General features: G+C 43.7%; 1 protein-coding gene across 1 annotated transcript in view; it reads right to left on the bottom strand.

The window, feature by feature from the left end:
• TTC9 (tetratricopeptide repeat domain 9) overlaps positions 1-12,839 on the bottom strand; it is a 30,113-nt gene that overhangs the window by 2,044 nt on the left and 15,230 nt on the right. The window contains exon 2 of the mRNA XM_065064437.1: positions 4,280-4,462. Within this exon, the coding sequence (XP_064920509.1) occupies positions 4,280-4,462 (183 nt within the window). The remainder of the gene's footprint in view (positions 1-4,279; positions 4,463-12,839) is intronic.

Genomic DNA, 12,839 nt, shown 5'->3' with positions numbered 1-12,839 from the left:
TACTATCATGAGGATGACTTCCCGCACACGTCACCCACACAGCGGCAAAAGCCACATAATATCAGATGCAAGCAAGCAAAAAGCTCACAAGCCTTACTCAGGCTCACAGCCTTACTCAGGCAGCCAATCATGGCCAGATTAGTCCATTTAAGTTATTAGATCCTCAAAAATCAATCTGAAATGCACTGCAGTCTACAGTCAGAGGGCAATATTGTCTCCTCCTCTTCCAAACAGCTATGTGCCCCACACCAGCTAAGGAAATGAGAAGTGCTTGAACTTTCAAAGAGATGAATGAATTACTGGTAACACATCCAGCACTAGCAACTGTGGGTATCACACCCACCAAAGCAATTATGGGTGCAAAGTTTCTTTTAAACATGAGAAGGGGACATCTCTATTTTGCCCTCAGCCAGAGCTGGAACAGTGGGAGACAGACTGGCTTCCCTTTCACACAGACCTCTCCACAAATGTGCCATAGGGTAGCAGTGGGCTGTGGCAGTGCTCTTGCAACTTCTCAAGCTGTCTCTGGTGAAGTGGGTCTCCCTGCTGAGTCTCTGTAGGTTCAGCTACATTATCCTAGTGAGTCCAGAGGGTGGAATTCAGTGATTAATCTACTTGCCCCGTTTAGGGCATTCTTAAAGATCAAAGAAGTTCTGCTGTTGCTTATGTTAGACAAAGGTGCACCAGCATCCTGGGCTATTCATGCATTAGCATTTCAAACCAACCCAGCAAATTCTAAAGCATTTTTTTTTAAAAAAAACAGGATTGGTTTTAGTTGCACAGCCTCCTGGAGCAAAGAAAGTCAGTTGAGGGGGTAGTGCTGAATTTTAGGCCTAAAATACAATCAGTGCACGTGGCAGGCAGGTGACTAACAAGCTGCCAGCAGTGCAAAGGCAGAGCTCATGGCTCACGGCAAGTTCAGAGTCCTGCTGCGCTGCCTGCTCGTCACTGCAGTGTCTCTGCTCTGTGCCCTTCCAGGCTTTGATGGGCTGCAGCCTGGGTAAACGTCACTGCTGCAGAGGTTCACACCATGATCATCTGCCCCAGGGCAGGTGACAAGTGACAACTGCACAGTTATGTTAGGAAATCACACCTGAGTGGGCCTGCAAGGACTCCATGCCTGGCTGAGGGGGCAGAGGTGGTTTTCAGTGGATAATTGGGCAATGAAAGGTTGCCAGCTCCTTCTGGCTTCCAGGTAAGGTAGCTGCTGATGGCACAACTTCACTTACCTGGCAGATTTCCACATACCTGGGAAGCTGGGGCAAAATCAGGTGTAGCCTGATAAGAGGGTGGGAGATACTCCCACTGTGAGCTAGTTATAAATCTCCCAGGCAGGCCTCAGTATGTTTTGCTTCCTTTTTGAGGGCTGCTATTTTGCCAAAGAGAAATGATGAGGGCAGCACTGTTTACAGAAGAGTTAGAGTTTTGTGAGGTCTTTTCCATCAAATAGTATTCTGCCTGCAGAAGTATTTCAAAGCTAAATGTTAATGAAGGCTCTCAGCTCTCAGTGAGGAAAAAGTGATCCCCTTCTGCTGATGTGGGAATAACAGGTGAGGACAACTCAGATGAGGGGTCAGACCCATGCAAAGAGATGCTGGTAAAGCTGCAATTGTCTCTGGGGTCTTAGGACCATGCCTGTGCCCTTGTGCAGAGTGACCTCCTGACATTTTGAAGGTCATTTCTGCTCCTCTCTGTAACTTCAGAGCCCAGTTGCTTATCTGCTGTGCAGACACTGTGATCTGGGTTTTACTCTGAGGACTTCTGAGCTGGAGGTGTTGAGGAAGGCAGCTCCTGAGCCCAGCTGTGATCCTGCTCCATGCAGGATGGGAAATCTGGCATGTACGTGCAGTCTGTGTGATGTCCGGACATGAGCTTTCAGTGCAGGGCCAGCAGAAACTAACCATGGGTGTTTTGAAATATCAGGCCAACTGATGATTCTGGTCTAAATCCCAGTCAGGACCTACCTTGATGATGTGGCCCTATAAGTGGGAAAGAGCTGAATAAGGCTTGAAGGTAGGTGAGGTGTACATTTGGCTGCCCTTCCTGCACCAGCCTCTGGACACAGAGCTCATGGAGGGCTGCATATATGCTTTGCACAACCGATCAGTGGCTTCACTCTCCCTTAGTAAGGGGGAAAGGTTACACAATTATCTTCTGTTATTTCCATCTGCTTTTGTGATTTTCATTTGGAGGTGGCATAAGAAATCACGCTAAACCCAACCTTCACCCTTGTCAGACAGTAAATAGCCATAAGGGATTTGCTGTGCTGACAGCCCTTTAGAACAGTAAAATCCTTTGCTAGCTAATTCCTCTTTACTGTTTAAAATCTTTCCCACCAAAGAGAATAACTGCTAATGATTTATGCCAAAAACATTCCTTTTTAGGAAAAAAAAACAAACAAACAACCGAATAAACCCCAAAACACCACACAGAACACAACTGTGATAATAACCAAGTGTGTTTACCAGTGAGCCTAGTGAAACCCCAGGTAAAGAGAAACAATTGTATTTTGCAGATGGAGACACTGACTTATTCCAGGTCACATAAATATTCTTGATAGTGTTACCTCATTCCTACTGCTGTGTTTTAACAGCTGCATCCTTTCTTACTGTATGCATTCAGTTCTTTCCCCCTGAATACCCTTCGCATTTTCCATAATCATAAATAAAACAGTAGAACAGTGGCCTTGAATGGTCTAACAATAGCAGGGAAGAGTCTCTGATGCAGAGCTGAAGGCCAGAACTATTTTTTTTGTATACATTAAGGGCCTTTGGGGATACTTTCTGGTATGTTTTTGCAGCAAGCTGTGGTATTTTAAACTGTTGCTGTTGAATAAATAAGTATTTATTTCAAGAAGCAATGAGGGATACCAAATAAACAGTATAGAGGGGTGGGGGGAAGCACAGAAATACATATTTTAAAAAAGGAAGCAAAGTGGTTCAGCTAAAAGGACTTTTTCACATCTGAGCCTAGTCAGAAACTCAAGGTTAGGATACCTTCTTGTTTTCCACTGACTATTTTTTCTCATGTATAGGCTTCTCCGCTTCCTGGTTCTGGCAAGGGCTGAGAGCAGAAGGGCACGCTGTAAACTAAAATAGGCTAAACTGAGCTTTTAAGCACATTTGCTCAGGGGGTGTGGGGTGCACAGCTGTGCTGTCGGATTGCCCGGAGCCCATGGCCAAGTGCCGCAGATGGGACCAGGCAGCCTTATGGAGGTGGAAGAGCAACGAGACCCCAACAGACCCTCCCTGGTGCTCCTCCAGGACACAGCCACCGCAGGAGCCCTGCAGGGCCAGCGCCTGTAGGACACAGAGCATCTCCCTTGCCACCTCTTGTTCCATGAACATCAGCTCCACTGTTCTCTGCCAGGGCCCAGGTTCACTCCTGTTTCATGCTCAGTTCTCTCTTCCCTTTCGGGTTCAGGCAGAAGAGCTGCTCTGTGGGATTTTCCTTGCACATATCTTCCATTTTGCTTTCTTACAATCCTCTAATTTTTCTTTGAGTATTATTTAATATTTCTTTGAGAACTGAGAAATTACTTTCTTTTCACATAAATGGTTTACACAATAGTGGGGTTTTACATCTCTGTTAGGCAGTTCTCTGAAAAATAAAAACACCATTGTGGCCTTCTGCATGCCTTCTGAGGTTGGGTAGGTCAGCACAAAGGTGGCAAGGCTAAGTTGTTCACATATGTAACTTCTTGGCTGTCCCAAAATGAATTGTTGGGTTTTGACAAGTGGATGACAGATAATTGGCTGATTTCATAGTAAAAGTTGAACCATCCTGATGAATACTTTGTGAGTAAATGTCTGTGTCTCTGGTCAAATTACAACACTAACCCTTTACTGGGATGGTGGAAGGCATGGCTATTGGAAATTACTAATAGTCTCCTGACTTTGCTAAGGAGAAAAAGCTTATTCTCAAAGAGTCAGAAAATGTAATGGTCAGGACACACTCTTCACCACCCTGCTTTCTTCTTCAAAAATAAACTAGGGAGAGAAAGAGAGGCAGGATCCCCCTGGCACAGGCGGCATTCCAGCAATCCTGTCATCTTCCAGGTTATGCTGCAGCCTCCGCAGTGGTTAATGTTTGGTCACTGCAGCCTTGCTGCAATACCAGAGTGCTTGAAGGGGAGTATGGCTAAAGATACAGTGAGTCATGCTCACCCCTGTGGAAATCAAAGCAATCAAGTCAGGGACAGACTGAGTGTCATGAAAAGAAATGCAGAAGCCCTCAATGTAAAGCCACATCCCTGCTCCCCGCCCCCAGCACCCCATACCTGTTGGCTGGCGGGATCTTGCCTCTTTCAGGTAGTAGAGGGCCTTGTTGTAGTCACCCAGGTGGTAAAATGCCACTCCCGATCGATAGAGCGCCTTGAAGTTCTCACCTTCTTTCTGGAGCACTTTGAGGCAGTACTCCTTGACTCGCTCGTAATTCACCAGCTCGGCCTGGAGCAGGCAGGCTGCAAGGGATGGGGGAGACAGACAGACAGACAGACAAACGTTACTGCCGTTATTTCTCCCTGCTCCTGCAATTCGTATGGGGGAAGAGAGCAGCTTAGGTGAGGGAAATGACTCAGACTCGTGATTCAGCAAGGGTGCAGTCATACGAATTGTTTATCAAACCCAATTGTTCACAATTTAAATACCAATGCTTCTATATTTGGCATTGCAAAGTGAAGGTATTGTGTTTGCTCCAGGGGCCAGTGGGAAGAGATTGAGAACATAAACATCCCTCCGCAGAGCAGGAACAGTGTATGGTCTCATGACAGCGACTGGCTTAGTTTGTAGTAAAATTGCTTCTCAGGCTGAGGGCTGGAGCTCAGGAAACTATAAAAAGGCAGACAAACAGTCATCTGACAATTAAAAAAAAAAAAAAGATACTAAATTGGATCAAATTTTGAATTTGTCTTAATCCAAGGCTGTTAGATTTACAAACAATATACAAATAATACAAAAACCCGCCTTTTATCCAGGAGGTTCTGTATGGAGTTTTGCTATAGGAAACAGCAAAGCGGCTCTGCTCTGTTGAAATGTGCTGCTAACAAACCAGAGGCACCTGGAGTTGTAGTACAAGGAACAAATGTGCTCGGCTGTGTGCTTTCTGCAAAGTATTGCAATGCAAGTTCATCCTGAGAGGTCAGTTCTGCTGACTTCCTAAAGGAAAAGGTAATCATGGAGAAGAAACCACGTGCTGAGGGCTCTGTGTGCTGAAGGACAATTGTTGCATGAATGTCAAGGAGCTGAAGAAAATCCCTGCAGTGAGTTTCCCACAACTAGGAGTGAAATAAAGAGGAAAGGGCAAAATCCTTGAGACATACTTTACAGGTCCATTTGTGGCTGACTGCAGTGCTTACTCCAGTGGGCTAAACTTCATTAGGTGTAAGAACGGTTTGAGAAATGCTGACAACAGTAGGACATGGTGCAGTCACGGTCTTTGGGAAACTGAAGAAAGTTGTGCTGTTCACAAGCCCACCTGGTGCTGTAACCCAAGGTAACCTTGGGAATGACAGGATTTGGGGAAGGGGGAAGGCGGGCAGGATGCTGCTGCAAGGATTAGTTCAGAGGCTGGCAATGTCAAGTGCCAGGGCATGGAGAGACATTTCCCATGGCAGGTGGTGTTACTCAGTGTGTCTCTGGCAAGGAGACTTGCTGCTCCTGGAAATCCAAGTCGTCACAGTTCAGGTATCACCAATGAACAGCCAGACTTTATTTTTTGCATAGTAACTGCAGCTAAGAGGATACGATGCTGGGTCAGGACTATGCTAGAGTTCTTGATCCCCTTCCCTTGCATCCCTAAAGTAAGCCCTGTACCCTCTCTGTACCTCACTTTACATGTCATGAGCAGGAGGTTGGCCAGATGACCTCCAGAGATTCTTTCTGACCTATGTTAGTCCACGTCTATGATCAGTTAACGTGGACAAAATACATTCCTTACCAAAGTACACGTTTAAAGCTTAAATAGCTAACCAGTACAAACATAAACAGGCTTTTACCAGTAGAGAACTGATGGTACGGATGTGTTGAGCAAGGACTGCAGAACTAGCTCCACTGCTGGTACGGTTGGCTGAGTGACGCAGTAATTACAAACAAGAGCTTTGTCTCATTTGCTTTAATGATGGACTATCAATACATTTTAACAGCTCCTGCCATTAAAGTGCACAGGTATTTCAAAGGCATCTGGTTGCTTACTATTTGACTGTCAGTTAAGAAACATATATGTTTCTAAAAGCTGCATTTCCTTATCTAGAATTTGTTCCTTCCTATTTGTCAAACATTGATTTTTTTACTCAGTTTCTAGTGGACCTTGAAATGACTGTGCCTCGTTTTCTTTTATTTTTCAAAGCTATTAAAAAGATGGCTGTGTAAATTTACTGCTGGCTTCACAGCCCTGGAAATGGGATTGCATTGTTTATCTGCTGACCAGTAGCATGTACAGCAGTGGCAGTAGCTTTCTGAATGCTGCCAATCTGATCCAGCCTTTCAGGTTCTGTGAAACTGCCTTTCAGAGCAACTGAGGGGGGTGTATTTTGGTCGCTCTGTTCATTTACTTCTTGGTATTTTCAGTCAGAGTCACAGAAATGGCTTTGTGAAAAATGACAGGCAGTCTATTCATGTATATTAACTCAGTAATTCCATATTGGACTTATTTCACGGTTTGGTTCAAAAGAAAATGAAACGTCTCCCACATCCTGCTAATCCATAAACCCAAATGGGCTTCCAGATACCCAGCTGGGTTCTTTGTGTGACTCACAGTCACAGTAAAGATTCTGCAGGGCATCCCCACTACCCGTGCAGGCAGCAGAGAGGAGTCAGTACCACATGGCCAGCAGGAGAGATGCATGTTTATCCGAACGAAGCGAGCAGATGGGTGTGCAGGAAACAGTTCTGCTGGAAGAGTTGGCCATTTGGAGAGCCAGCACTGGAAGCAGTTCTAGGAGATTAACCTGGAGGGAGTATCTCCCTTAGAAATATTTAGAGGTATGTGCTTTCAGTTCTTGGTGGACTGAAATGATTTTAATGGACTGTGATTCAATGCAAATATTGAGGCTGTTAGTAACACAGCTTCCAGAAATGGAAGAGACATGGAATCCTTGTATTTCTACGTAATTCAGTCAAGGGGAAAATTGTTTTGAAAATGTGTTGCTTTCCTAAGCAGACATGCGTCTCTGGCTGAGAGTGTTTGTTTACCACATCAAACACCTCATCACCCTCCTTTTCGGTTCATAATAGGCCCCCAGTGAATCTTTTTGAGGAACTGATCTCACTCAAAGAGACCGAATCAAGAGGTTTATCCAGCTTCTCCTCCTGCTTTCTTGAAACGGAATGGGCTTGATACTGCACAGCACCATGTCTAGTAGCTTTTCAGTGATTAGAAGCGTGTCCTTTACTTGCAGGTGCAAGCCTACAGTCACCCATTTCTTGCAGGTCTCATTGTCACTGTAGTACAGCATCCAGTGGCTACATCTCTCCAGCCCAGAATGTTGGGTGTCCTGCTTCCCTGCAGTGTGGGATGATTATCCATCACACTTGCTTATCATTCTCTATTTGGCAGCTGATTTATTGTGTCATCTTAAGCAATAAGTAACAATCAGTTTTTAAACCATGTATGTCACATGGTGATGAAGAGTCCCTATCTCTGTAAAATATGCCATTTTGAAACTACTGGGTGAAATGTACTATGATGCGGGGAAGAAGATTAATGCTATTAGCTCCAACTGAGGGACCCTGTCCATCTTGCTTCCCACCTGACTGTTGATATTTATGCAAGGAGACAGTAATTTGTCTGTTTTTCTTCGTAAGAGGAGTGTTAAGTCCATATTTCTAAGTTTATTTTTCTCAATCTATGCCAGCCAGTTCCATGAGTTGCATGAATTTGAGAGGCACTGTATAGATGTGGTACCAGTAGATAACTGTACTGTCAGAGCTAATTTGTGTGGCCCCGTTCAGCACTAGGTTAGGCAAAACAAAGATTAAAGTACCTGTAGAACCAAAACACATCTACACCTTTAATGTTTCCCAGTAGCTGTGGTTAGCAATGGCATGAAGTTGCTACTAAAATCCTGTCAGCTGAGGGGTTTGGATTCTACATTATTGCACCCTGAGTTGATTTTGAATTCCAGAGTGCCTTTCAGGAAGATATCTAGGCTTGATGGATGCCAGCAAGAAAGGATACTTGACAGCCCTTTTCTCTCAAAAGTTAATTACTTTGTTTAAGAAATGTCACTACATTTCTCTATTGATTTGTTTGTTTGTTTACTTGCAATTACTAGCCACACTTTTGCTACCCTGAAAAGCTTCTGTTTGCTTGTTTTATCGGTACTCTGAGACTCTGACCAAGTCACTCCTTCATCTTCTCTTTATAGCCTGCATAAAGAAATGCCTGAAGTCTCTTTCTAAAAAACCCCATATTTTTCAGCTTTCCTCACTTACATGGCTGTTCTCTGAGCCCTCAAAATGATGTTCATATGAAAGGACTGTGAGTTAGCATTTTATCAGAGAGACACCTTCCAAGTGAATACCTCTGCTGGTTATGCAAATAGCTCAGTTTGGCCCAAGCTTTTGGCTTCTACTTTTGGCAGAGATAGTCCAAAAGTCTGGAAGTAGGATGTATGGGTTTTAACATGGAGATTTTGAACAACAATATCAAGAGCCTTGCCTACCTGGCAATTTTTACCAAAGGGTAAATCTGTCTGCCAGAACAATCCTCCAGACACGGTTTACACCAGCAGCAAGACTCCCGCGGGGCCAAGGCTCAGGACCTACCCATGTTGAAGAACACTTAGGAGAGTGAGCCAAATTACTGTGCAAACAACGCTGGCATATCACTACCCTGTGGCATGTTCCTTGGGTTCAGCACATTGTGGTAGTCATAAAAGGAACTCCATTTCCTGCTGTTTGGGGCAATGAAAATGCCCATACCCTGCAGGAATATCTGGGGTTGCAAGTTCATATTTCACAAACTCCTGCCTTGTTTGCAGTTCGCTGTCACTGGTAGCACTGCTTATTTTTCATAGAATCGTAGAATACTTTGGGTTGGAAAGGACCTTCAAAGATCACGTAGTCCGACCCCCCTGCAACGAGCAGGGACATCTTCAACTAGACTGGGTTGCTCAGAGCCCCGTCCAGCCTGGCCTTGAATGTTTCCAGATTTTAAGGTTTCTTGTGCCTTCCACTGCAGGAGAGAGCGAGTTGCTTGTAACTTTGTTGCTCTTTTAAGTTTTTGGTCTAAAATATTCCATGGACAATGTCTGCCTTTGATGTCTGCCTTCGGAAAATGTCAGCCAAGACCGTTCAGGTATTTTTGAAAAACAGGCTAGGGAAACATATCTTATTTTTCCGTTGTCAAAGATCTCTGGTGACTGTCTCTTCAGATTTGTCTCATGCCCTCTCATTGTTTGGCTTTGCAAACTGAAATCCGGCAGATATCATTTGTGTCAAGCAGGTGCCTTCTGTTATCCCCAGGGTAATCTATAGCTGGCCAACTGATAACCTTCTGAAAATAAAACCAGTATAGTACTGCATATTGTATTTCATAGAGATGACTTAGAGTGTGATGCCCAAATCCATGGAATAGTTTGTTCATCCTGGGCACAATCCGTTCTACAAAAAACTGGGGATTTGTAAACTTAGAGAGCATCAAAATTCTCTTACCGGGTCACTGGTTATAGGAAGAAAGAAGTTCAAAAATGAAAATCAAGCTGAGAAGCGTTATCTTAGTTCTGACAGACTGGCAGACGTGCTTGCAAAGGGTGGAGGCTGGGGCTGAGAGCCACATGGGGACACAGGCACAGAACTGTTGGGGTGGTGAAAAGGGAGAATGAATAGGGAGTTGAGGTCTATTGAGGAGGCAAATTCTGGGGGGAGAAGTGGTGTTAAGAGTTTGCGACAAGGTGCTAAGGACGTAGAGACACAGGGAAGGTAGCCTGAGGACCAAGAGGAACATTTACAATGGTGAACTCCAAGCACAGAAAACTCGTCTCCCTAGAAGCGTGTGAGAGCACAGCTCCTCTAGCAGAATCTAACCACAAGCACAGTCCTGTTCCACACTGGCTTTTTCTCTGCCGAGTATAATCACCAAGGGACAGTAACTTGCAATGCCAAAAGGTAGCCTTTGCTAACATTGCATGGAGACTGGAGCAGGCATCCTACGCAAGAGCTAATAGTAAGTCATCACTCTTGTGTACCCATGCAAAAGGCTCTGAATTCAAACGACCTTTGTTTTCCTCCTCTTATACTGGGAGGGGAAAAAAAAAAAGTACCTGTATTGATTTGTTTGGTTGAAAAGCAGAGAGAAGTAGCTAAACCCATTATTGCTTAGACCTGAAGTAGATATTGTCTTTACCGCATTTATTCTTGACTTCACCACTGGAGTTTAACAGCCTATGTAGATTATTATTCCTTAGCAAGTGCTAGGTACTTAAACCACTACAAACTCAATGTCTGTTTCACAAACCGACAGTGTCATTCCCAGAAATAAACTCTGCAAAATACTTCGCTTTCTGATGTGATCTCACCCTAAGTAGCCAGCAGCTCACTTAAGATCTGTTTAAATTGCAGGAGACGGTGCATATTCTTGCTCTGTTTCCATTTTGGAAAACAGATGACTGATGCTTTGATATAACTGCTTCAGGGTTTTATTCAGACATTTGATTAAGACCTTTATATATCATTGAACAGGCTTTGTTTTCCTATCTCTTTAAGACTTGAAATAATAGGGCAGACTAGGAGAGTCTCATACTTCTGTTACTTCAGAAGGCTTGGCATCCTCCATGGCAATGCTCCTCCTCAAAAAAGAGAAAACACAACGCTAAGTTCTGGTTTAAGTGTTTGGGAAGAAAAACTATTGGAATATAACAAAACAAAAGAAACAAACAAAAATAAATGGGAGAGGGGGAAGGGAGAAGGAAAAATGCTTGTCCTGGAATATTCAGCAACCTTCTAACCATGCCACTAATGGATGTATCATTAATATCTGTGTGCTGCAGTCTGTGTAAATGGTGTTTACAAAAAGCACATGGAGCTTAGTGTCCACGGGAAGAATTAAAAGGGATACCATTACTACATGAGATTGAAATTTTCACCTGTGTGTTAATAATTTAAAATGTAACTCTAAAATAAATCAGGTATGTGTCTCATAAGATGATGCTGAAAATGTAAAGGGTTATCTTAGATTTAAAGTCACGTTGGACTTAAAACACTGTAATTTTAATGTACAGCATAAAAAGATCTGGACTACTGGGATGCTTATCCAAATTCCTCTGAAATTGAAGTTAATGATCCTGAGTGTGCAGACTGCACAGGATACATGTGGATGGCACAGACCGATTTTTAACCTGTGTTAAATTTTCAATCCAAACTGGCACTGAAAGGAGATGTGTGACATGTGGGGATGTAAGAAGCCTACACCAAGGGCACAGAGCAGAGGTAGCAAAGCATCCATATTTGCACAGAGCTCCATGTGTGCTGTGCTTTTCAGGAATGCAACCCAGTATTCCTCAAAATAGGATGTTTAAAGCATCATTTTTTGGTTTTGTGTGGTGGGTTTTTGTTGTTGTTGCTGTTGTTGTTTTTTTCAGAGAACTGTTGCAGGCAGTTTCACTACAAGGCTGAGACACTAATTAGGATCTGCAGTTTTCAAACAATCTCTTCCATGAAATATTTCTCTTCTTTCTCTATAGTCCAAGCTTGCAAACAAAGAGGATTTTCTGGCTTCTCATCAACAGAAAGCTAATTATAGACAGCTTGATAATGTCCTGCAATAATCTGATCAGCTGACTCCTAGTTCCTGGACAACCTTAATGGGATGAAAAGGGAATATCAGAATGACAGTACAACTTTCCAGCCAATGGCTCTCATTATTCCCCTCCAGGTACCAAAAAGGCCTAAACATGCCCGTATGTTTCTGCTTGCAGGGAAAAGTGTGGAAAATTAAAATGCAAACTGTACGACAGGTTGTCTCTCTCCATAGGGAGGGATTAATGCTAAATGAGGTGTGGATCCACAAATGTTTGGAGAGCCCAAAGAGAGCCACCTCTTCCAAGTTGCTTTCCCCTTCTTTTCAGATTGGCTCTCAATTTGTAGACAAATACCCTACTGTTCCTCCTCATCCTGCCTTCTTGGCCACGCTTTCCTTTCAATATGTAGCCTGGTCACCTTCAGTTCTCCTTTGCTCCCAAGGCCTTCATACCTCTTCCAGAAGAAAGACCCTGACTTCAACATTTCAATTAGCTTTTCTAGGAGAGAGAGAGAGACAGCAGTAGTGACGGAAGCATGCCAATGCTTCCACCATCCTGCATGTTAGGAGGCATCCAGCAGTTCTCAAAGGAGCTGCCGGGTCTGTGTGTCAGGCTTTTTGTGGCTGGCAGCCCACCCCAAGACTCTGCCTATTGCCAACCCTTGGAGTGCACAGGGCTGGTAACAAGATAAGTAACGGCTAATGTGAGCTGTCAGAACAAATCAGTTTAACTTCAGTCTGCAATAGGGTGATCAACCTTGAAGATAAAGGAGAAAGAGTAGATGTTACATATCTTGTCTTTTACACTCGTCAGATGACAAATTTTAGTGACATTTTCTTAAGCAAATTGAAGGAGAAGACTCTAAATGAATAGACTTAATTATGTTAAAGACAATATTGAGTAGGGTTCTACACTGATCTGTCCTAAGCCCCATGGTATTCATTATTGTCAATAAAGACCTAAATGACAGACTGCAGAGTGCCTTGCCAATTTGCAGATAACCCCAAGATGTGAGGAGCTGGTGTATGACAGAAGACAGAGCTAGAATTCCATAGGATCCCCACAAACTGTCAGTGTCCTGATAAAGATAGGATACAATTCA

Source organism: Columba livia, chromosome 5 (genome assembly GCF_036013475.1).
Source record: "Columba livia isolate bColLiv1 breed racing homer chromosome 5, bColLiv1.pat.W.v2, whole genome shotgun sequence".
Lineage (NCBI taxonomy): Eukaryota > Metazoa > Chordata > Aves > Columbiformes > Columbidae > Columba > Columba livia.
The sequence above is the reverse complement of the archived record's forward strand: the minus strand, read 5'-3'. Positions and strand labels throughout refer to the sequence as shown.